The 24,295-nt window shown below is 59.1% G+C and overlaps 1 protein-coding gene across 6 annotated transcripts in view; it reads right to left on the minus strand.

Moving 5' to 3' along the window:
* Window positions 1-24,295, minus strand: part of BAIAP2 (BAR/IMD domain containing adaptor protein 2) — a 63,838-nt gene that overhangs the window by 19,824 nt on the left and 19,719 nt on the right. For all 6 annotated transcript variants that reach the window (XM_052658049.1, XM_052658053.1, XM_052658054.1 and 3 more), the window contains 3 exons: window positions 6,253-6,314; window positions 5,702-5,773; window positions 5,015-5,152 (listed from right to left, as the gene is read on the minus strand). In XM_052658049.1, coding sequence (XP_052514009.1) covers window positions 5,015-5,152; window positions 5,702-5,773; window positions 6,253-6,314 — 272 coding nt within the window. The remainder of the gene's footprint in view (window positions 1-5,014; window positions 5,153-5,701; window positions 5,774-6,252; window positions 6,315-24,295) is intronic.

Below are 24,295 nucleotides of genomic sequence, written 5' to 3' on the forward strand. Positions count from 1 at the left end.
ACTAGATTGGCAAGGGGTTCTGTGACCAAACAGATCCCACTGCCCACGCGCTGCCGGTGCACTTATCCACTGGAGTCCAGGAAGAACGTGCTGGGAGGGGCATGCCCACCGCATCCCCGTGCCCAGACCCCAGGAAAGAATGTGGGGCCACTTCTGTCCACACCAGTGGGCTGGACACGCTGACAAAAGCCTTGAGGCCCAAGGGGACGGGTCTTAGTAACCTGTGAGCACCCTGAGCCAAGGCCTTCGGTGGCTGCTGGGATTCATGCCACCTGGGTCTGGGGTCTGCTTTGCTGCCCTGGGACCTAGAGGAGGGCAGAGCTGGGGCTCCCGTGCCCACTTGCTGGGTGGCCAAGTCTCTGGACCCTTCGGGTCTCAGGTTCCTCAGGGGCTGAGCCAGAACGTCACCACCCAACTAGGCAGCCCCTCCTCACGTGACCCCAGAGGTTTCGCAGGTACGGAATTCACATCCAATTTCAAAGACTCAGCAGGAAAGAGACAAATGCAACCCACATCACTAGTATCTGTTGCAATGATTACGTGTCTAAATAACACTCTAGACGTGTTCTACCCAGTAAAACGCTTTTCCCGTATCACATTTATTATGTGCCCACCTCTCAGTGCAAAAAGACAGGTGCCACATGCCTGGCGCTGCCCCCAGAAGTCCTCTCAGCCCTGAAAGCAGAAGATGCTCCAGATTTCTCACAGTGTTATCTAGCTAGGCAGCCCACTGGGGGGGCTTAATCTGGGGAACTGGGGGTAGGTATGGGGCGGGGGGGCAGAGTCCCCCAGAGGACCGAGCAGCTGATGCATCTCTGGACCCAGAAGCCCTAAGAGGATACTCTGGCTTTTCAGTTGCTTTTACCCAGAGGGCCTCTGCTTATACTCCAAGGAAAGAAAACATCCCACTGCTGGGATGTCTTGTCCATAGATGCCTTTCGCACTGAAGAGCTCTTTAAAACGAGAACAGCAGACACACAAGGGGCTTAAACCACTGCAGTCAAACCTTATGTGTTATCAGGACCAGCCTCTGCCATTACTGTTTTTGAAGATCTAAATTATGGTTATTTTGTTTTTGCTTTGTTAATTACAGATCCCTTTAAATAGAACGAATCTCTCCCCTTTCTCAGACCGCAATCTGAGCCCAGGGAGAGGGAGCTGACTGCCGGAACCGCCAGCTTCAGTCAACACCGGCCCCGGCGACAGCCCACATCTCACAGGCTAGAACACCCGAGGCCCTGCTCTCAGCATCTCAGAGAGGGAGAGCGGAGGATGGCTCAGGACGCAAGGGGGGCTCTCGGCAGTTCTGGGTCCCCTGGCAACCCCAACCCCAGTGGGTGGGTGGGCTGGGGTGGCTGGGCCATCTGCTCTCCTGACAGCAGGAGCCTGTCAGAGTCAGCAGCTCCAAGGACCAGGCTGCTAAGGACCTGGTGCTGGGCGGGCAGGGATGGTCGAGGGCCCTGGCCTGCTGCACTCAGGTTTGGCCCACACTGGGGGTGACCCTGCCCCACATCTATGCCCACCCATCTGCCTCCAGCCTTCTCTTCCTGGGCTCTCACCTCTCCACTGCGGTCTCAGCGGCCCCTCCCTCAGAGCCTGCACACGGGTAGGAAGGACACGCTGTGTCCGCATGACCCCTGCTGGTCACAAGTCACACACCAATGTGAATCCCAAAGGCACGTTGACTGCTGGGTTTTCTAACAGTCACAGTGCCCCCTTGGAGGCCGAGGACTCCTACCTAATCAGAGCTGGGCTGGGGGTGGGGCCAAGGGAAACAGAAACGGAAGAAATCCTCGGCCAGGTCCTGCAGGATCTGTGAGGGGGATGCGTACCCAGAGTCTGGCCAGCCCCACCTTCCCAAAGAGCTTGACCTGGGACGGCTCATGGCACAGTCACACCCCAGCCCAGACCCTTCTGTCAGAAGCCCTGGAGACCACCAAGAAGCCAGGGGGGCAGCTGCCCATCAGAATCACCTCGAAGTTGGAGAACCTGACGCTCAGGCTACGATACAGCTATGTACCCAGGCCTGGGGGGGAGGACCCCGGGCCAGAGACGGCGCCAGACAAGGCCTGTGACCACACACTGTCAGACACGCGGTGCGTCCTCCACGACCGCCCCGTGGCACTTCTGCGCCTGTGAGCACAGCGGTGACCAGAGGTGTGGAGCGTGACCTCGCCACGTGGTCAGCACTTGGGGCGCTCCCTACTTCTAGAAAGAAGCCTGCGTCCTAGTTTGCGCCCCAAATGCCTCTAAGTGCCTAATTCCTGACCTAAAATCAGTTCTCTTCATGGAAATCCCAAAACACAGTCTCAATTACCAGCAGTTCCTGAAGCTGGCCGGCTCTGACCCAGTCCCCGTCACGGGGAACCCGTCACAGACTGACTGGCGGTCAGTCTCCCCCCGCACCACCCATGGAGCGTGACCCACAGGCACAGCCCCACCTCAGTGCTCAGCGCAGACGGGCCGCTCGGCAGCAGTGGCGCCTTGGGGAGGCGTGTGGCTGCTCCAAGGGTTGACCTCTGCCTGGCAGGTGCCCAGAAGCCTCTACCCTCCCTGGTGAGTGTCCTGTCCACACTGAGGTCTAGTCAGAAGCGGAACATGTGGGCCAGGGGCTCCAGAAGGCTCACAGGTGACCCCAGGGATTGCCCCAGGCAAGCCCACCTGTCTCAGGAGCTCTGGGTGCACACCCACAGCTGGACACCAGAGCCACAGGGCTCCATCAGTCTGGGTGCCCCATCTCCTCTGCCAAGGGGTGTCACAGTTCAGGTCAGCCCAGGCTGTGGCTTGGGGATGCCCAGGTGGGGCCCCTGTGCCAGCCATGGGGCTTGGGATCACCCCTACCTGCACATACTGCCCACTGGGGCACAAACTGCCCACTGGACCACACATGGCCCAGACCCCGGTGAAGGTCCCAGGGTGCAAGAGACTCTGGGGACACACAGAGGCTCCGAGGGAGCCAGGGGTCGCCAGTGCCTGGGGTCCTTGCCCACTTCCCCAGGGGTCCACAGTCCGGAATCCACCCCCACTCGGTGATAGTACACGAGTACACCTGCTTGCAGCGAGCACGTCTAGCGGCAGAGTCTACTGTGGTCCAGGTGAGGCCGGGCTCTCCAGGGCAGGGCCGTGAACTACAGTCTGCATGGGCGGAGCTGCCCCCACGGCTCATCTGCTACTGGGTGGCCTGTGTGGGAGCACTGCGGGTGGAGGGGCGTTCTAAGAAACAGACGGGGAGGGCAGACTCCTGCTTCCCCCTCAGTAAGTCTTTAACAAGCCACTTCCTGTAACTCGCAGGACCTTGACCAAGGCAAAGGGCCAGGCCAACTCAGCACGCCTGCCCTGCCAGCCAGGCACTCTTCCCAGGGAAACGGTGGGGAGGGGAGGGCTGTCACACCAGAAGGGCCCAGGGCTTGTCCAGCCCCCGGCAGCCGCACCTCAAAGCAGACATCAGAGCCTGGCTCCTGGGCCAGGTCCGCAAAGGTTCCAAGAATCAGAACAGCCCCAGGTGCTGAGGGGCCCTCAGATGCTCGGGTGGGCTGGGCATCCCCACAGGACACCAGGCAGACCAGAGCTGTCCACGGGACGGGCGGCTGGTGTCCCTTCCACTGGCTCAGAGCACACCAAGCGCCCGACCCTGCTGCACAGACATGGGGTGAGGGACTCTGACGACCCCCAGCCTGGCCTCTCAGGTTCAGCGTCACCAGGGAACAAGAAACACTCGTCGGACTGCCGCTCTGCTTCCTGCCCTTAGAAGATAACTGGAACAACATCACATACTGCCTGTTACCACGTGAGCAGCCTGTGCTGGACGCCGGGAGGGACAGGGTGGAACACAGCCCTACCCCGCTCCTGACTGGAATAACCGAGGCTACTAACACTGCAATAGCACCCTCAGGAGGCTAAGGCGCAGGCAGAAGAGGGATGGGGGTGGGCTTGGGAAAGTGAAAGATGCTAGAGAGAGGCTGGAGCTGGGTTATCACTGCAACTCTGTGAGAAACTCGTGAGGAAGGGGCTGCAGAAGCCTGCTCCCCTGCAGGCGTGGCTGCTTCCCGCATGGCGGGTTGCGGTACTCAGCTGTCACCCCCTGTCCATCCTCTCCATCAGGAGCCCCAGGCGCAGAGAGTGCAGAGGCCGGGCTGCTCCGGGGGAGCAGGGGACCTGCTTGTCCACGCTTTACTCAAGTGGCCAGGAGCCGCCTCGTGGCCCCAGAGGGCTCCAGAGGTGCTTGAGGGCAGTGGTGTTGGCACCAGGGGGCATGCCATGCAGGGAGGCCCTGATGGTGTATGTGGTGCCCCCAGACTTGCTGCCCTGATGGCCGGCAGGAAGAGCAGGGCTTTAGGAGCGGAGGGTCCACCCCAGCCGTCACCCCATGCTTGTGCCCAGGAGAGCTTCCACTGCTGACCGGGTTTGGGGGGGTGGCTGTCCTGTTTCTCCTCCTTGGACGCACGACCTTGGAGAGCAGCGTCTGGGCCCGATCTATGTCAACTGGCGGCAGGGTTCTGGCGAGTCAAGTGTATCGGGGCCATGCCTGTCACAGGCCACGCTGTCCTAATTCCTTGCCCCCTCCCCAGCACACAATGCCTGCAACCAGGGCTGTGCCTCCCGTGTCCTGCAGTGCCATCTGCCTCACACCGCAGGGCCCCCAAGATGCTGAATGGGCCAGTGTCTGCCTGCTGGAGGCTCTGAGCCCACGCTGCGCGTGGGCATTCGTGAGTAGCAAATCAGAGTAGCGGTCTGAGGTCTCTCTCGGAGGCAGGAAGGTTCCTTGTGGGTTCTGCTCCTTTGGCGGAGAGCCATGGCACCCACCGAGGTTGCAGGACGGGGCTGCCAGCTCTGGGATGTAGGGCACCCCCACTGGAAATCCCCCAGGAGAGTGGAGCCTGGGTTTGATCCATCAGGAGGGCCTGCCCTTCACTGCTCTCTGAAAGGACCGAGAGTCCTGACACCGTCACAGGGGCCCGAGCCCTCCGGCGTGTCCCTGCAGGCAGAGCGCCCAGCACGTGCGGTCGAGTCCTACCTGCAGCTCCTTGTCCGAGTATTTCTGCGGGTTTTTGCTCCCTTGGCTCTTTTTGCGGAGTTTCTTCAGCTCAGCTTGGCACTTGTCCAGTGCGTCACCTTTGCTCCTCTGCTCCGTCTGGTATTTCTTCAGTGCAGCCTGAGAAACAAATGCCAAAACAATGTGGGCAGTGAGCCAGCGTGCCCCTCCCACTCTCCACAGGGCCACAGCAGTCCAAGCTCGTGGATGGCAGGACCTGCGCACCCTGAGATAAAGATCAGGGCTGGGACTGCCAGCTGGGCTTCCCTCTTCCACCCCAGGGCGGGAAGGGTGTGAATTCGTGTCATGAGCACCGGCTGACCCCTCGCCCTCCTGGTCGACCTGGGGGAGGGGACAGGACCAGGAAACTCATGACAGCAGGTCAGAAGTGTTCGTGCAGGTTCCACACTATGGCCACTGCACATCATCGTTTTTACTAAAAGCAGCTGAGAGGCAGGGGCAGAGGACCAGGGCACGTGGGGCATCCGATGCAAGAGTCCACCCATGGGGTCACGTTTGGTCTCAAACGGGCACGAAACGTCAGAGGAGCTGCGGGAAACCACAGGACGCAGAGCTCACGGGAAGCTGGAAACCCCTTGGACCGAGGGAAGTGCTCACACAGAGCCCAAGCAGGGCAGGCAGACCAGCAGGTACGGGTGGGCTACTTACACTCAGGTACCTGGAGTCCAGCTCCACCTTCTGCTCCAGCTGCGTGAGCAGCTCGTTGTGAAAAGACTTCAGCTGGTACAGAGAGAAAACAGATGTCAGCTCTAACGTAGGCCCCGAGGGAGGGAGCCGCCTAGGAGAGGGGGCCGGTCACCATGACAAGGGTGCCCAGGACGCTGGGTACCCCCATGGGAGAGAGGACCCGTGAGCCAATGACCCTGGTGGCCCCGCGGAAACAGGCGGCCCTGGGAGAGAGTGCTGATCTGGAGCCTGGCCTTCGTGGCCAGCTGAGTGTGAGACCCCATCTGGCCTGCGCCCTATTCTCTCAGGTCCTCCTGTATACCCCTAGGCCCCACGATGGTCACCTCCTTCATATGTGACTTGTCTTGCGCCCTGGGTATGCCCCAGACCCGAGTGTGACCCAGGGCGGCACAGGCCTCCCTAGGGGATGCATGGCGAAGCACACGCTCACCTCCTCCCCTGCCCTCCGACAGCACCGGCCCACCTGCAGCTGCCCCTCCCTCCCCGGGCCTCCCTGGGAGGCTGCGACTCACCATTTCTTCCAGCTGATTCTGAATCTGCCTGTGGACTTCGGCCATCTGGAAGAGAACGTCCCCTGGAAGGCAGATGGCAGGAGAGAAAAGCAGAAGGGAAGCGAGAGCCTCAGAATCACTGCCCCATCACCCCTCCATGGCTGCGGAGCACACACTGGCGGGCCGGGCACTGGGGTTGCAGTGGTCTGGGGACCGGCAGGTGGGCAGGGGTGCCCTGGGGGCAGGGGGAGGGGTGCCTCTCCAGGTGATGCCACCCAGAGAGACGGGAAATTCTAGAACAAGGACGCACAGTTGCTTGGTGTCTCTGGGGGCTTGCGGGTATCTGCATCGGAGCCGAGGTTCACGGTAGAGGTTGGATGAGAGGCCCTACTTTTGCAGGTTTCAACCCTGCCTGCGATCCCACAAGCACTGGCATCTCCTCTCAGTCGCAGGTGCCAACTACCACTGGCCCACCCACCTCGGGCCCAGGCAGAGGCGGCAGCCTCAACGAGTAGCCCGTGTGTCCTGGGACATGGTGTGGAAGGCGGGGTGACTGTAGAGGGAAGGACCCCATGGCCCAAGACACGCTATGGTCAGCAGAGCCCCAACATCCAGCACCCCAATTCAACGCCGTGGTATAGAAGCTCCAGGCTGGGGCACACACAACAACTGCCTCCAATGACCCTCAGGGCCACCGCCCACACCCACCGAGTCAGCACAAAGGACCTCCCTGGACAAATGGCTCACTTCCTCCCCTGCAGAGAGTGGGTCTGGAACGGGCAGTGTGGGCTGCATTCATTTCACTGGCAAGTATTTGCTAAATAGGTGCTGACCACGCACTGTGACCACATGGAGGAAGGCCTGTCCCTGCCCTCGGGACCTGCTGACTAAGTGTCCTGGAGGTGCTGCCTACACCAGGATGTCCCTCCCCTCATGGCCAGGCCACTCAGGGCTCACATGATCCAGAGAATTCTTTGGGGGGCAGCCATGAGGAGCAGCCCTGGTCTCCACAAGGCTTGCTAGAAAGCAGAACAGTTCCTGTGGCTCCTGCCCTAAAGGGACAATGCTGTCTGCCCTCCAAGGTCACATGGATGGCAGGCAGGTGATCCCCGGGGTCATGTTCCCTCCCAGAAACACAGTGGGGCTTGTGAGAGGCCAGCTCCTCCTGGTCATCAGGCCATTCTACCAGCTGCTCTCAGCCCTGATGACCACAGGGCATGGTGACCACTGACCACACGTGGTCAGATCTCCACCAATCCTTGGGGCAGGCTGCCCAAGGTCAGTGGGCTGTTAGGTGGCTGCAGTGCCCACTTCCACCCTGCAGGCCCTGGAGCCCTGCCTCCTGTCTGAGTTCTGAGTTCTCACTCTCAGAGTGCTGCTGGACTGAGATCCCAAAAGACAGGCTTCGCCTTGGACATAGGGATGTCTATTGAGGGAGGAGGAAGAGACGAGAGTGCCTCTGAAGGAGCCCCGGGGTCATCTGGCGGCTGGGAGGAGCCGTCGTGTGCTAGGGAACAGGCCCTGCAAGGCCAACCGCACATCCCCATCAGGAGACATGGTGGGGGGCAGTGGTTTTCCTGGTGGTCTAGTGGTTCAGTTCAGTTCAGTTCAGTTGCTCAGTTGTGTCCAACTCTTTGCGACGCCACGAATCAGAGCACGCCAGGCCTCCCTGTCCATCACCAACTCTCGGAGTTCACTCAGACTCACGTCCATCGAGTCAGTAATGCCATCCAGCCATCTCATCCTCTGTCGTCCCCTTCTCCTCCTGCCCCCAATCCCTCCCACGTTAGGACTCGGCAATTTTACTGTTGAGGGCACAAATTCAATCCCTGGTCTGGGAACTAAGATCCTGCAAGCTGTGAGGTGCAGCCAGAAGAGGAGAGACAAGCATGCTGGCAGGGCCCCTTGGTCATGGGGTAGGATCATACATGGCTGGGGTTTACCAGGCCCTGGGCTGAATGTCCAGCCTGCCACTTGCGCCAGCGGAGAGGAGACCCCCTCCCAGGCAATACGTGAGGAAACACAGACCCCAGGCTGGCTTCCTCTCTCCCGTGTGGAGAGAGGAAGACGCCCAGACCCAGCCTGAGGCTGCGAAGGGTGCTCGCGGGCAGGGCCCGCACCACAGTGCGTGAGCGCGAGCGAGCACGTGGGTGTGAACGCAGTGCCTGTGTGGGTGTGAGTGGGGAAAGGCGTGTGCATGTGGGTACACAAGGTGTGTGTGGGAGTGAGTGCCTGCATGAATGCAGAGAGAGTGGGTGTGAGCGTGTGTGGCCATGTTGCACGTGGGTGTGGAGTGGGCACACTTGTGGCTTTGTGTGTGAACCTCCGTCTCCCTTCTCTCTCCCAGCAGCACCCCAGGGCTATATTCCCATAGACAAGCGGCTCCAGGAAGCTAAGTGACCAGAGGGACCAGGGCTGGGCCACACAGGGTCTGCCTCCAGGACCATGCTCACCCATGAGCAGGGGATGAGAGGATGGGGCGGGGAGATGCCACAACAGGGGCAGACCCTGGAGCTCCCGGGACACGACCCCCAACCCAAGATGATAAACGTTACTGAGCCACCAGGACGCCAGCTCTGGGACCAGGGTACGGGGGACACCTGTTTGGGACCAAGAGTCCCTGGAAGTCACTTCCTTCAGGGTCCAAAGAGCAGCCTGACCTTGTGTCTGATGGTGCTGTCCGGCGGAGGGTGACAGGGAGGGGCGGCGCCTGGGGACGAGAAGGCCACGCCTCAACCGTGCCCGCCCCAACCGTGCCCGCCCGTGGTCAGCATGGTTGATGGTCAACCATACGCTCAGGGCTGAGCTGAGGTCGACCTGGCCCAGCAGGATACTGCTCAAGTCTTACTCATCCTCTCCTAGCCCTGATCCACTTCTCCACCCCAATCCCAGGGGCCTGGCCAAGGACAACAGGGTACAGAAGGTTCCTGGTCCCTGTCCTTGGCTGAAAACGAGCCACAGAGACAAACAGAAGCGGGTAGCCCAGAGGACAAGGCCAGGCTGCCGCCACCCTGACCTGCCTGGCACAGACCTGCAGCTCCCGAGCAGGGTGAGGATCCCCCAGATCTGATCTGCTCCATGGGGATACTGTGCTGTGTCAAGAATGTGTGCACCGAAGTCTGGACCCACAGGTCACACTCGGGCCCCAAGGGCTCTCTCAAGTGACACGAAGTCCATAAATAACACAGCAAGTGGTGTTGTTGGCCATACTTGAGGCCCCAGAATCATAAGTTAACATCCGGATCAAACTGAAAACACGTATTTCCTTGAAAGGCTGTACACAACTAATTCAAGACCATTTGAAAAAAGGCAAAAACAACAACAAAGAGCAAATCCTTTAAAAAAGGAATTTTTGTTGCCAAGAAGAGTATGCAGACATTCTCGAGGATTCTGGCCCCTGCAACCAGGCTCCACCAATGTACTGGGATGCACTGAATCGCCTCTGCTGGCCAGAGGCCCCACCTGTCCCCGGGGAGCATGCAGGGAACAGGAACATGGCTCTGAGCTAAAAGCCAGTGGTTGCACAAGCTGGTCCACTCAGGGAACTTATACAGTGTGTTTTACAAGCCATTGCAGTAAGTCCCGTGAACACGTCTGCAAGGTGGCGGTGTGAGCGTGTGCGAGCCACTGGGTGGTGGACCCAGAGCATCATGGGGGCACTGGGCCAGCTGCAGGAGATGGTCACCCCACCCCAAGATGAGGCTGTGCCCTGAACTCGGCTCCCCAGGAAAGCTGGGAGCCTCAGGCGTCGGTGTGAAGACTCACTGGTCCTTTTTTACCCAAGTCCCTTCCGGGTCCTAGGAGGTGGGCTAGTGAAGGTCCTTGGAGCCAGGGGGCCAGCCAGAGACGCATCCCGTCCCTGGCTTCCTTGTGCCTCCCCGCTTCTTTGAGCTCAAAGGACAGCACGAGGGGGCACAGCTTTGCAGGCCCACCCCGCCCAGGGAGGAGGAGGCCGCGGGCTTTGAACCAGGCCTGTTTGGGAATCCAGGTCCGGTTCTACAGCGCAGGTGGGTCCTAAACTCAAAAAACCAGGTTTAAGGTAGCAGCTCAGACCTGGCCTCACCAGAGCAAACAGTGGGTGAGCAGGGTAACCAGCTCAAGTGCTACCAGCTGGTGGGACTGCCAGGGTCCCGAGACATGTGAACACAGGGGGCAGTGGGCAGGTGGCCAGGCCCCTGGGTGCTGCAGAGGGGGTGGTGGGCAGACCACCCTGGCACTGAGGAGGGTTCGAGAGTGGCCCTTCGGGAGCAGAGACAGGAGAGGGGCACACACGGGTGCCACGAGGCTTCACTGGGGACAGAACCACGTCAGAAACACACACAGGCACCTGAGAACCGGGCGACGCCCTCCTCGGCCCTGCCACCCAGTGTTTACCCTGCAAGGAGGCTGCCAGGTCAGCGGTGAGTCACCTCCGGCTGCACACCCTTCAGCTCTGAGTTTAAAAATTCCTGATACTCCCGGTAACCTCATCAAACACCCGCCTCCCGGCTTTGGGTAAGCGTGGAATCCGGTACACACGGCAGCTCCCTGCCCCCAGGGGAAGGCGGGGGCTGGGGCAGTGTGTACACACACACACACATATCAGCACACGAGCTGTGCTTCCTCACAGACACAGGCAATGTGCCGGTCACCACCTCTCCCTCCGTCACAGTCTGGCTGGTGGTGCAACCAGGACAGGACAATGTCAGGACAGTCGCCGCCCACTTTGCTCTGTACACCTGGGGCTGGGAGCCCAAGCAGCCTGCAGATGGTGTGTGGGCCCCTGAAAAGAGGCAGGGTGGCGGCCTTGGGAGCCAGGCAGGGCCCTTGTCCCTCAGGGTGGTGGCCGTGTCCTGGGTGACAGATGCAAAAAGAACTGGTCTAGCCTCTTAGTAGGGACGTGGCCCCCAACAGGGACACAACCCTGGAGCCGGGGTGGCTGGAGAGCCCCAGCCTGTGGGGGCCCCAACAGGCCACTCTGTCCTCAAGGGCAGTCACAAGGTCGAGCAACCGCCGCTCCTAATTCCAAAAGGTTCTCGTCACTCCAGAAACCTGTCCCCATCAGCAGTCACTCCCCTTCCCCTCCAGCCTTGGGCAACAACTCATCTAGTGTCTATACAGATCCCCCTGTTCAGGCTGTTTCGTATCAACGGGATCCCATGATGCAGACCTTTGTGTCTAGCTTCCTCACTAAGCGTGTTTTTGGTTTTTCAGGCTCACCGGCGGCAGTGTGTCAGGGCTTCATTCCCTCCCTAGTCGGATAACATTCCAGGGAAGGGACCACACTTTATTTAGTCATCCACTGATGTCCGCCGGTGGACATCTGGGTGTTTCCACTTTCGGGCTGTTACAAACACTGCTGCTGTGACAATCAGCTCTCTCCTTAGGAAGCAGTTTTATAGCAACCCTAAATTCTGTTTGTAAACAATCTTCATAACACGATTTTTGAGGTTTTTCCCATCTTCTTAGAGAAAGAAAGTCCACCAGCCAGCAGATCTGGGGTGGGGGCTGGGGAGTTGAGTAAACAGGGGGCCTCTGGCCAGCACCGTGACCACGTAAGGGGCTGGAGCCTCAGTGCTGCCAGGCCCTCTGAGGTTCCTTCAGACCCAGTGTCCCTCCCAGGCACCCACTGCCATCTCTGCAGGGCCTGCTCCCTGCTCCCCAAATCTCCTGGGAAGACGAGGCTGCAGATACTAATAGGAATTGATTCCACAACGAGGAGCCTGCCTCTCCAGCAAGTCGGGGTGACTCAGCATCCCCGTTGCTTCAGAGCTCAGCCAGGAGGGTGGGGGCTGTCCCCAGGGAAGACTTTGCCCCCCACCCTAGTAGGAGCTAGCTTCTACCAAACCCAGGGATCGTGAGCCAGGGAAAGCACCAGGGCTGTCGCTCTGCTTCTATTTCACCGCTGATACCAAAAAATTCCCAACAGATTCTTAAAAATGGTGCACAGCCCCTGGCAAGAACCTCAGTACAAGGACAAGGTGGAAGGGCCTGGCATCAGCCAGGGTGAGTGTTGGCCAGCGCCTGGGGCCCGAAGGCACCCACCAAGAGGAGAGAAGGCAGAACCTAGAGACCTCGCCAGCACAGATGCAGCGTGGGGATGTGCCGGAAGGTGAGGGCACGGCTGAGGAAAAGGGGGCCCTGGTGTGGGAAGGAGCCACACCTGAGAGGACGGCAGCGGGGCAGACCCTGAGTAGAGCAGCGTGAGCAGGACCAAGGCCCACAGGAGGCCAAGGGCTGGAGCTGCTTGCTTGGAGCTCCAGGCCAGGTCTGGACGCCCAAAGGGCGGGGCCCTGCTGTGATACGGGAGGAGCGGCAAGAGTCAGGAGTGAGATGTCTTCACTCACTTTATACGTGTTCGGGGATGTAGGACCCACCGCTGATATCTCAGATCTCCGAAACATTCAAGTGTTTCCCCAAACTGGGATCTTTGGGAGAAGATAAAAGAGTCCAGGAGACTAGAGAAAGTTACATGTACCAGATGTTTAAAAGGCACAGACTCTAGAAACTGCAGGCTGGTGTCTTGATGTGGGAGTTGTTACTGTGACGAAGGTGACCTGCTCGCAGCCTGGGGCACTCGCTCACCTTCATCTTACCCCTCTGACGGCTGTTTCATGAGCAGGTGCCGCTGCAGGTGAGAGAGTTAACCAGAGGCCCTGCCTCTGTGGTGGCCATGCTCTTTCTCGGGAGAGGAAGACAAACCATGGGCCAGTGAGGAATGGGGTGGAGTGAAGGGTGAGTGGGCCAGGCAGGTCAGGAAGGAGAGCTGCCTGCGGGCCAGGAGGACAAAGGAGGCCTGTGGCCCTGGATGACCCAGAGATGGCGGGGTGGAGTTCGGCAGGGAGGCTCATCTCACTGATTCTTAAGCCTGAGGTCAGCCCAGGTGCAGCCCTGCCTCCCATCCGAGCTCCACAAGACATCAGGCAGTCCCCCAGGGCACTGAATGCTGACCCTTAGGGGACTTGAATGGAGGCCAGTTCTGTAGCCACACCCAGAGGTTCCACCCACAGCCCTTCGAACAGTGTGACCGTCAATCTGTTCTCATCGGCACTGAAAAGACAAAACACACTTCTCCCAGCTCCACCCTCCAAACCTCCCAAAAGCCTCAAAAATAGCGAAGCAAGTACCCACTCACCCTCCACCAGGCTCCCCAGCTCTCTTCCCAACACACGAACGTTATGTACCACGCACACACTTTTTGGCTGAACCATCCAAGACCGTACTGAGCACCGTGGTGTGGCCAGCAAGTCAGCTTCTACAGCTGGAGATCGTGACTCGTGTGCACAGGCCTGCGGCCATCCTGACCCAGGGAGGGCGGCCACTGACACAGACCCTCTTCCGTCAGCGCCTGCATCGCGGGGCCTGGCACCCTGATGTGCCACCGCCTGAGAGCTACTCCCCAACCCAGGACCGCACGCCCAGCTCTTCAGGTCTTTCTCTCAATAAATCAGCATTCTGTTTATCTAAATGCTGCTCCGTGAGCATCTGGAACAAGTCAGTCATAAACAGGCTAAGTCACGGGTTACGAGGAATTAACCTCCAGCGGCACCAGAATTCTTATCTCTCCTCCGGGAGTCGGGAGTCTTCAGCCTCTTAAATCCAGAAGAGTCCTCTCCACTTGCATCTCTGACAACGCTGACATTTTTAAAGACTGAGGCTGCTTTTCTTTTTTTTTTGCAAAAAAACCCCCATGTTCTTATAGTCTGCAAATGACAAGAAGCTGAGGGGGAGTGGGGATCTGGGAGACTGGGAACAAGCCAGGATGGTGGGAGCGGTGGCCCTTGTCCCCAGCGTCTGGCCGTTCACAGGCCGGCATCTAGCAGACCTCGGCAGCTCCACTCCCCCTCTGTGAGCTGAGGGAGCAGACTCCACTTGAGGGCCCCTCCCAGGCCACAACACTAGGCTCCTTATCCCAAAGGAGTGAAGACAGGATTTCAGGAAGGATTTGAGTTCTCACCCACTTAGGCTTAAAAAAGAACACGTTTTTTTGCCAAAGCAACACAGGCCTGAGGAAACCAGCTTTGCACTGGCTCCCATGGAGACGGCCAGTGGCCTGAGCTGACCCCCAGCAAAGGGTAGCGACAGCGTGGGATGAAGAGGTTAAAGACCTGGCTGCCAGACCCCAAGGCTAGGCACACTGCATGGAGGGCCAGTCCCCTCTCCATAACACTGTGACCGTCATAGGACAGCAATGCTTCCAATGTCAGTGTCCAGGGGGAAAACCCAGTGAAACTTCTAAAACCTGATTTACATGAGGAGGAGAAGGCTGGGGCCCCAGGGTGGGGGAGGTCACAGAGGGCAGTTCCCATCTCTGGAAGACACAGGTGCGCTGAGCGCTGGCTGGGGGGTAGGGAGAGAGTCCAATAACCACCTATGGAGCGGCCTCCCCAGGGACCCACTGCCACACAGCAGGACCACCTCCCAGAGCACAGACTAGCCTCTACCCTGGTGTGTGTCCACCAGCTGGGGGATGTCTATCACAGGGGCGACAGGTTCCAACAGTCCGGGCATCCCAGGAAAAGGGCTCCAGGCCTGGGCTGACCTGTCTCATCGGTTATGTGTACACATTTATACCCCATACCAGGATTAAGTCAGTGAGACCACAAGTCTCTTGATTAGGGGGCTGGACTGGCAAAGCTCACGGCACAGTCCCCGCCCCAGAGAAAGAGCCAGGCAAGTGCCTGCCCCTGTCAGTAATAGTGACTTTGACAGCCAAGCATCTGGGTGCCATCCATCTAGACATCAGAGGTCCCACCACACCCTCCTTTAAGGGGGAGGATGGCAGGTGTAGTGGTTCAGGAACTGGGTACCAAGACAGGCCGTCTTTCTGCAGAGCCCAGCCCCAGCAGGCAGGAAGGTACCACCCACCTTTTCTCTCCAGTCTATGCCTTCTTCCCTGGTGACCATGTCTGGCTGGGGCAGGGGTCTTGACTGTATGCTCTCTTCCTCACCACCCTACCCCATACCTGTGTCCTTTCCACTGAAAGAGGGCTGTGCCTGTCCCCGACCCTGGTTGTGAGACGAGCCTTGCATAAAGCCCTGTGGACAAGAGCACAGGCTGGGGGCTCCTGGAAAGGCACAGTGTGGAGTTCAGGGGAGCTGATGTGACAAGAAAGTGGGTACCTTCAGCAGCATCACAAATGTGGGGGACACTGATGAGAACTTGGCTCCCCAGCTGCCTGGACCTGGGCAATGTCCAGTGACCCCAGACCACACCGGGTGCTCCCAGCGCATGAGGCTTCTAGGATGGATCTGAACACGTGGGAAAGATGGGAATGTCCAGTGTGGAGTCCCTGCCCGCATGGGTCCCTAAGGGCTCCCTGGGCCACCGCAGCCCAGAAGGCCAGTCCTGTAACCGGCTGCTCCCCACCCCCAGCAGACGTCAAGCTGTGCCACCCCAGGACACGAGCAACCCAGCCAGAGGCGAGACCAAGACTGCACGGTCGTGACTGCAACCACGAGCCTAACTTGTGTGTGCACTCTGGTGGGGAGGGCAGGGTTGCTGGCGTTCCCTACCTCCTCCCAGGCAGCCTGAGCCCCATGCCGGAGTAGTCCTCAGCAGCCCCAGATGGTGCTCGAGGCTCAGAGAAGGCCTCTGACCCTCCTTGGGAACCAGACCTCCAGCCCCGTCCTCCCAGAGCCGGACTTCAACCCGGCAAGCAGGATGCACCATCACTGCTGAGTGATCACGATGTTCCTCTGGGCCACTGGCAGCCACTGAGGGGCCAAAACACTCATTTCTTGAGGATCTGTCATTCCAGGAGGTGCCGGAGCTCGCGGCCCCTGCCGGTGGCTAACGGGCTCTGAGCCAAGGGGTCAGCTGCTCAAACTTGGCTGGGAGCGCCCACCGCCTCCTGAAGCCTTCTAAAGCAAATTTCCATAATGCTCAATTATTCTGGTGGCTTCCAGAGCGGAAAGGCGCCTCTGAGAGCTAATTAGCATACGCCTGAACAAGGCACGAATATAGAACTCTCGTTCCAGGAAGACAGACAGCCAAGGGGCTACGGGGATGTCGCGCCGGCTGTGGGAGCCACCAGGACGGGACGCGGAGCTTAGACAGCACCGGGGTACCCCTCCGGGACCAGCCACCAACCCCTCATCCTCCCTGCTGGCCTCAAAGCCTCCAGCTCCTCCCTGGGAGAAGCCATGTTCTTCTCCTGCCTACAAAATGGCAAAAATGGCAGGTGGCCAGAGGGGTAACCAGGACAAAAATCGATGGCTGTTACCATGGTGATGATAGCGGACACTGACCCTCCCTGACTGCCGCTCTGAAGCGGAGCAAGACCAGATGGCTCCTTGAGGTCAGTGCTATGTTCACAGCTGGACACCCGGGCACCTGGGTGTTGTGGAATGAGGTGCCAACCACACATGGCCCAACTGTCCGGGCTGGCCTCCGCCCTACCTGCACTGGGTCAGGTCCTGGACTGGCACTGGCCACTCTGGTAGTCTGCTTGGATCTCAGAAGCTCAGGCCCCACCCCACTCCTCCCGGAACCAGATATACATTTGGATGCATCCCTGGCCGATTCACAGGCTCTCAGGCATCCACGGTCACACTGGGGGTTCTCAGGCTGGCCACTCAGGCCAGCTGGGGGTGCTGCTTCAAGGAACTGGATGATGGGGGGCTGTGGAGCAAATGGGTTGAGCCTGGGTGACAGGGAGGCAGGGACTTCAGGTCAACCTGGTGTCCTCTCCCCTCAGTCCCGGCAGACCCTGGTTGTACCAGGTCAACAAAGGATCAGCAAAGGACCACTTCCTCACTCTCACCTGCAGGGGTCGGGGTGGGGGACTGCAGACACTGAGCGCACTCTGCAGGAGGTACCTCAATTGGCGGGAGACATGGTGGGGTTGCAGGACTGGGAGCCCCCAGCACCCTCCAGACACACAGGCCCTCGAGTCAGGCTGGCCAGGCCGGGAGAGCCTTTGCGGGCACGCTGCTGCACCTCAGTGAGCCTCTGGCTGCAGACCCCGGACAGGCCACACGTCCGCCCTCGGCAGGAACAAGGCCCAGGCCCGGTCCTCAGAGACCCCATCAGCCCCTCATCACCGCCAGCATGAACATGGCTGAGGGCCCCCTTCCCCTCCTCCCCCACAGGACCCCCAGGAACCAGGTCAGAGGGCCTGGGGTCCCCTGCCTGCCCTCAGAAGACCCAGCCAGGCACTGCTGTTCCCTGTGAATGTCCCCACCCCAGAGGGGGCCCTTGGACACCGAGGAAGCACGAAAACACGCCGAGCCATCTCTCCTGCTACAGCCAAAGCCACCGAGAGCAGGCGGATCCAATTAAGACATTCAGTAATCCCTCCCGACACAGGCTTGAGCCAGCCCCATAAAGCTCTCACCAGGGCGGGCAAAGCGGATACACTGGAGCCCCTAGCCCTTGACACCAGGTATGTGAGTCCAGGGGGCCCTGAGGGGGACCCCTCAGACTGCAGCCCCCCATCCCTGCTCAGCCCCTTTGATCTGTCTAGCATCCACACAAAGCCAAACTTGGAGACAGAGACGCCACCAAAGTCCTGCCTGGTGTCAAGAGGCCTGAAGGAGGCTAAGAGAGCAGAGACCCTGGTCCTGGGGCTCCAGGGACTGTCTGTGTGCCTGCCACTCCTCCTGGGGGCTAACGGATAGCTCCTCCATGTGCTGCGGCGTTTCAGCTGTGAAGGGGAGGTGAAGGCAGGATGCAGGTAAGAAGTCCACTCCAGGCTGGCCTGGGGACGCTGTCCTGCACAGAGGCCTGTGGCCAGCATGGGACCACAGTGTGGGGCGACACGGTCCTGAGTGGGGACCCTCAGGGATGTGAAATGGACACGGCTCCCACTGAGGGGTCTAATAAGTCCTCCAAGAGGTGTCTTGTCAGGAGGGCCCAGCAGTCAGAGTCAGGTCCTGCTGTTAGGGTCTGACAGCAGGCGGACATGACAGACTTCACCCACAGATGTCACCCACTTGCAGGGGAGGCTGGGACACCCTCGGGCTCCCTGGCCAGGTGCGGCCGGCTCTGCCTGACGTGGAAGGGACCAGCCTCCCGGAGGGCACAGGAACCAACCTGGTGGCCAGCCCCCAACCTGTGGATGGCCTGTGGTGCCATCTCAGAACCATCTCTGTGAACAGAATCTCCCGGTAACAGTTGCGAAGGTCCTTGGGGCCATGTGGCCCCTGCACTGCAGTGACCCGCACGCAGGGACTGGCCCCCAACGCTGCTAAGCAGGAGGCAGCTGTGGGCAAGTCGGCAGCATCGGCAGGAACCAGAAGAGGTAGCTGGGTCCCACAAGGCCAGTCTCCAAAAGTGGCACAGGATGGCCTGCCTGTTCTTCACTTGGGCAGCCAGGCATGGACGGCAGCCAAACGCTCAGGGGAGTGTTCAGGCCACACCTCAATCCAGTGACTCACTGCCAAACCTGGCCCAGGTTCAGGTGCAGGAGAGCCACCTCCCTGCCCTAGGCCCCGCCCAGCAGGGAGCTCCTGCCCTCTCCTGGGCATAGGGACGGATCTGGGTACTCAGGGCGCCTGCAAGCATGAACATGCCCAGGTTCACAAACAAGCAAGCTCTTCAAAGGCAGAGAACACAACAGAGGCCTCGGGAGATAGTGAGGGCCAAACAAAACAGCTGCTCGGTCGCTGGCCCTCAGCTGCACAGGCGGACAAGATGGCCAGGGTGAGGCCCTGAGCACAGGCCCCGGACAGTGGCTCTGGAGGGATGGGCCCGCTGTGAAACTCGGCCACGTGCCGAGGAAAGAGGGCTCCAGGCAGGCTGGGCCCTTTGCTAATGACAGCCTCATGTCAGCGCTGCCGGCCAGGAAAGCCTAGAGTGCTCATGGGAGGTGTCACTTTAGCCTCCCGCACAGCCAAAGGACCTAGCTGACCCCATCTCACATGAATGATTCCAGCACAGAGCACCTGAGTAACCTGCCCACGTGTGCACCCTGTGCCTGGAGCCCAAGTGCACGGGGACCCTGGCCTCCACCTCCCACTCCCGCCCGTGCTGGGCTCAGCCCCACTCTGCACAGTCGCTTTGGGGAGCGGAGCCAGGGGCCTGGCTGCAGACGGCTGCCTAGTGGGCTGCTCAGGTGTGCCAGCTCCCTGGGGGCTTACTGCACGCGGTGGAATGGCTGTCAGGGGGATGGGATGGCAGCCTCGCCTGCACCAAGAACCAGACCAAGATCCACAGTGTCACCCCCAGGAGCCAACACTGGGGAAGAAACCAGCCAGCTGGACAGACGGTGACTCTGCACAAGTGGACGTGAGAGTGCAGTAGAGGGCCCGGATGCCAGCCTGCCCGCTGCCTGGACTAGGGGACCTGCGCTTTCAGCAGGGCTTGGGGACAGCTCACACGGAGGCTGGGTGGAGAAGCGAGGAGGCGCCATGGTGCTCACCCCAGGGGAGCAGTCACAGGGCATGGGTGAGACGCCATACCTGGTCTCTGGCAGCAGGGGACAGGCACTGGGGGATCCCCACCTGCTCGCTCTGCTTGGACATGATTGAGGGGCCCTGTTACTTAAAGTTTAAGGCAGTGGGACACGGCACTGCTGACAGTACCTAGTGGCTCCTGCACTGGCCACCTCCAGGGCTAAAGGAGTTGACCTGGAGACCTGACCTCCCCGACCAGGCCTGGAGCCCACACTGGGGCTCAGACCCGCGCTCTGCCTTGGGCTCCCCACCACACTGGCATCTTCGGCTGCCCATGTCGGTGGGGTGGGGAGAGGGTGGGACCAGCAAGAGGACACCTGCCCCCTCTACCCTGCAGCCTCCAGGCAGATGGAGAAGCAGGAGAAATGAACGTTTTCACTCTTAGATCTCAGCAACCCCCAAATTCGTGGTCTATGAACTTGAAGCGTGAGCCTCCACGGAGCGCTGTGACTGGGGTCACCTTCTTGGCTCCTTGGCCTGGGGAAGGCGCAGGTTTGCACACACCGGGGACTGGTCTAGAGCCTTGGACCCAGACAGCATACGCCCTCTGCCCTGAGCTGCCGAAAGCCATGAGGAGAGGGAGCAGATGGGGTCTTTGACCCAAGTCCACAGATCAGAGATGTCATCCCCTGCCGCGGCATGCCCGGACAGAGCAGGGAGGGTGGCGGTCCGGGGATACGCCGACCGCAAGTGTGGGTGGCTGCCAGCGGGGGACGAGAGGGAGGCGAGGCGATGAGAAAGGCGGCCGTCCCAGCACCCTGGCTAAGCCGCCTGCCTATCAAAGCCGGTCCAGAGCCGAGAGGGGGGAGGATGAGACGCTGTCTACACTGTGAGGTCTGCAGCTGCAGCCTCAGGCCACCTTCCCGGCCGTCGGACCAAAGGCGGAGCGGCCACTTGCTCTCCACTGGGAAGGGGAACAAAGGGACAGCTGCCCGCTGCTCGGCTGCAGCACGGCGACTGGGCTCTGACCTCTGACCTCCAAAGGCCTCAGCCTTGCTCACAGCAGGAGACTGCACAGCGGAAGCCTCTGCCCTGGCAATGAGAGGTCCAGCTCCGGGGAGTACACTGCGATGGAGGTGTTGGGGGCGCTGTGCTGCTCAAGATCCTTACTCTAAGCAGGAAGGACAGGGCACAGGGCTTGCAGAAAGATGAGGGGGTTCGGTCCACTCAGGGTCAGCATGGCTGAATCCCACACCATCCTAGCAGGCTGCCAGCCCTGGGAGCAAAGCCTGAGCCCTACGTGGGAAAGAAAAAGGCTTCTGCCCTTTGTGGGAAAGAAAAGGCAGGAAGAACTGGAAGAACGGGGCAGGGATTGGCAGAGAAAGGAGGGTGACCAGGGAGTGGCCAGGGTGTCTGCCACTGCTTGGCTGGCAATCCCTGACCCCATAGCCGCCAGGGGCCACACCCAGAGGGACCCTGGCGGGAAGCGGGCCATGAGAAGGCAGACAAAGCCCCATCAAGATGACGTCTCTGGTCAGGAGCCCGGCGCCCAGCCCGGGATGCTGCCAGTGTGAACAGAGCTCCCTCCAGGCCGCCACCACGCCTCGGCTGGAGCACCGTGTCCCCGGAGGCACTCGCTCCTTGAGGGCTCTGGCTCGTCCCTGGGAAAGCAGAGGTTCCACACCTCTTCCCTCCCACCCAGGCGAGGAAGGTCTGTTGAGAAGAAAGTGGTCAGAAACTGAGCTTTTCCCCCGGGTTGCAGACAGGAAGGGCGGAGGAAAACGAACTCGGCATGAAACAAAGTAGACTGGAAACAGGACTGGTGGGGACAGGGGTCCCCTTGCAAAGTTCAGCTCATCAGGAAAACGCAACTGCGTGTAACTCGCCATTTACACGCTTAGTAACACAAAAACCACACAGAGAAACCAAAGAGGCCGCCATCTCAGGGAGTGAGAGGGACACCTCTTTTACTTACTAATTAGGAAGTGAAGTTACTGAAGATCTGAACAGTTAGAAACCTTGCACCCAGAATCAGAGAACAGTTGGGGAATATAAGTTCTCTTCAAACGTTATAGACATCTATAAATATGGGCCACGTCTCATTCGGCCATCAGCATAGGCCCCCCTCCCCAGGGTCCTGATCAGCACTGGGGGAGGGGAGCTCATACAGATGCCCAAGGCCACGGGCAGAGCCAATGGGACCAAGGAGCTGCCAAGAGAACGTTTCCTAAGCGACAGTTTCACTGTCGGATAGTGTGGCCAAAATGCATCAGGGCACCCCATTCCTGCAACATTACCGCCACAAGCAAAGGATCCCAAATCTGAAAATCTCTACCATTTCTACCAGAGTCTTCAAGCAGGGAGCAGAAGCAAGCAGTGCAGAAGGACCCAGAGTCCTTGGCTTTCTCAGCAGGTCACTGCAGGGCAGCCTGGTATAGGCACCCCCCTGGGCTGGATTGCCCACCCCGGTACATGGGTGCCCAGCACACCCCGAGCTGTAACCAGGTGCAAACTGTCATTCTGCCGTGCCCAAGATGCTGGTCCTGGGTTGGTCTTCCCCTCCCGTCCAGGAGCCAGGTAGACCAGAGCTGCTGCCTTCTCACCTGGGAGTAGGGTGGCCTGCAGGACAGGACTCGCCCACACAGAGGAGGGCACAAGGGCACAGGAGAAGGCAGCGGTGACCAGCCTCACTCAGATGGGAGCACTGTGGATCATCACACGGGTCATGTGGGAGGACGACGAGGCCAGGAAGGAGAGACCCAGGACATGGCTGTTGTGGAACCGCGTGGAGGTCACCCGTGGTGGGCTTGGTTGGCATCACACTCCCAAGGACCAGCTCATTCACAGCAGCAACCCCTCCCCCCCATCCCAGGGAATAAGCTGGGCACTGAACGAAAGACCAAGAAACACACTGTGTTCGTCACATGTTCATGGAATATTCTACAGCCGTGAAAGCATAGCGCCTGCTGCTGCCAACAGGTGGATCCCAGCGCAGAGACAACAAGCAGGCTGCACAAACCCAGCGTCCCAAGGGCGAAGCCCCACCCCCACCCTCAGCCTTGCTCCCTTCCTTGGCTCCAGACTTTCCCACTTCTCCCAGGATGCCGCCTTCTTGTCCACCCTGCACTGGTGGATGTACCCTTGCTCCTGTCCTCCACCCGACCCGTGCCCTCGCTGTCCTCAGGTCGGGGCTGCAGTTAACTCTGGCCCTCGTTATCCCTCCCATGGCCCCAGGAGGCTGCATGCCTCCTCCACCCTTGGGATGCTTTGTTCTCCAGGCCCCCTGGGGCCCTCCCTCAACATACACAATGGAGCGATGTCTGAAAATTTCACAGCACCTACCCAAGGATAAGGACCTCAAAAGCTTCCAGAAGGGGAAAAACAGAAAACTCCCATTAAAAAAAAAAAGCCACCAAGCACTGAAGACAGCAACACCGGGAGTCAGAAGAAAGGAAGTGATGCCTTCCAACTCTGAGGGGTGTGAACTTCCACCTGGAATTCTAAGCCATCAGGGTGAGACAGAGACATATCCACAGACATGGGTTCAGAAATATGTTTCCCCTTCTCCTGCTGAGGAAGCATTAAAAGGAAGGATGGTCGCCCTAATTGAGGGAGTAAGACAGGACCCAGGATGCAGAAAATAGAGTCCCAGGTTGAAGAAGGGTGTCCCATGCATGCACAGCCCAGCCACTGGCCCTGGGGAGGTGGCGGGGGTGCTCCAGGAGGCAGGTTTCAAGAGGGGGAGAAGCAGCCAGGTTAACGGGACCACCGCCAGCTGGGAGGAACCCCAGAGTGCAGTCTCAGGTTTGGGACTGAGTTCATGACTGCAAACTGACAACTATGCCAAATGAAGGCAGGCAATTATTACCTCTGGGAAAAACAAAGCTGTCAAAATAGTAATGAAAACCTATGGACCATAGGGCAGAAAAAAAAAATATCACTCAACTGGACTTCATTAAAACTAAACACTTCTGTTCTAAAACTACTGTGACAAAAATGAAAGGCCAATGAGTCTGGGAGAAAATATTTGCAAAGTGTGTATCTGATAGAGCACTTCTAGAATACATACATAACTTTTACAACTCAATCAGAAGACAAAAACCCAACCAAAAAAAGGGGACAAAGACCTGAAGAGACATTTCACCAAAGAAGATAAACAGCAAACAGCACATGAAAAGATGCCCGACATCATTAGTTCGTTAGAGAAACGCGGATGTGGAAATGCCCCAAACTGGAAACAAGCCAAATGTCCGTCAACAGAAGAACGTATAAACAATAGGGCACGTCCACACAGCGGAAACTACTCGTCGTGAAGGCAGGATGGTCTGGAGGTATGTGTAACACTGGGATGACTTTCAAAACAATCATGAGATTAAAGAGGCCAAGCTGAGAGAGCACAGCACACACTTTGCGAGTCAATTTATAGACTCCAGCAAATGCGCACCAAGTCTCAGGGCAGAACGAAAGGCAGTGGTTGTCTGGAATGGGGCGGGCATGGAGCAAGAGAGGCAGGAGGTGTTCTCCGGGGCTGATCGCTACCTGGGCAGGTGTGTGCTCACATCTGTCTCATCATGCTTCCATTTCAGACCCGCCGTCCGCTGTGCTGTGGGCAGACTGTTCTGAACTGAGGATTCCCGCCAGCACCGTACAAAGGCTATAATGGGCACTGATTAAAGCAAAAGTTGTCATCGTTCTCTTGGGTGGGGAGAGAGGAGCAATATAAAAATGCTAAATCCAAATCCTCTAG

Source organism: Budorcas taxicolor, chromosome 19 (assembly GCF_023091745.1).
Source record: "Budorcas taxicolor isolate Tak-1 chromosome 19, Takin1.1, whole genome shotgun sequence".
Taxonomy (NCBI): domain Eukaryota; kingdom Metazoa; phylum Chordata; class Mammalia; order Artiodactyla; family Bovidae; genus Budorcas; species Budorcas taxicolor.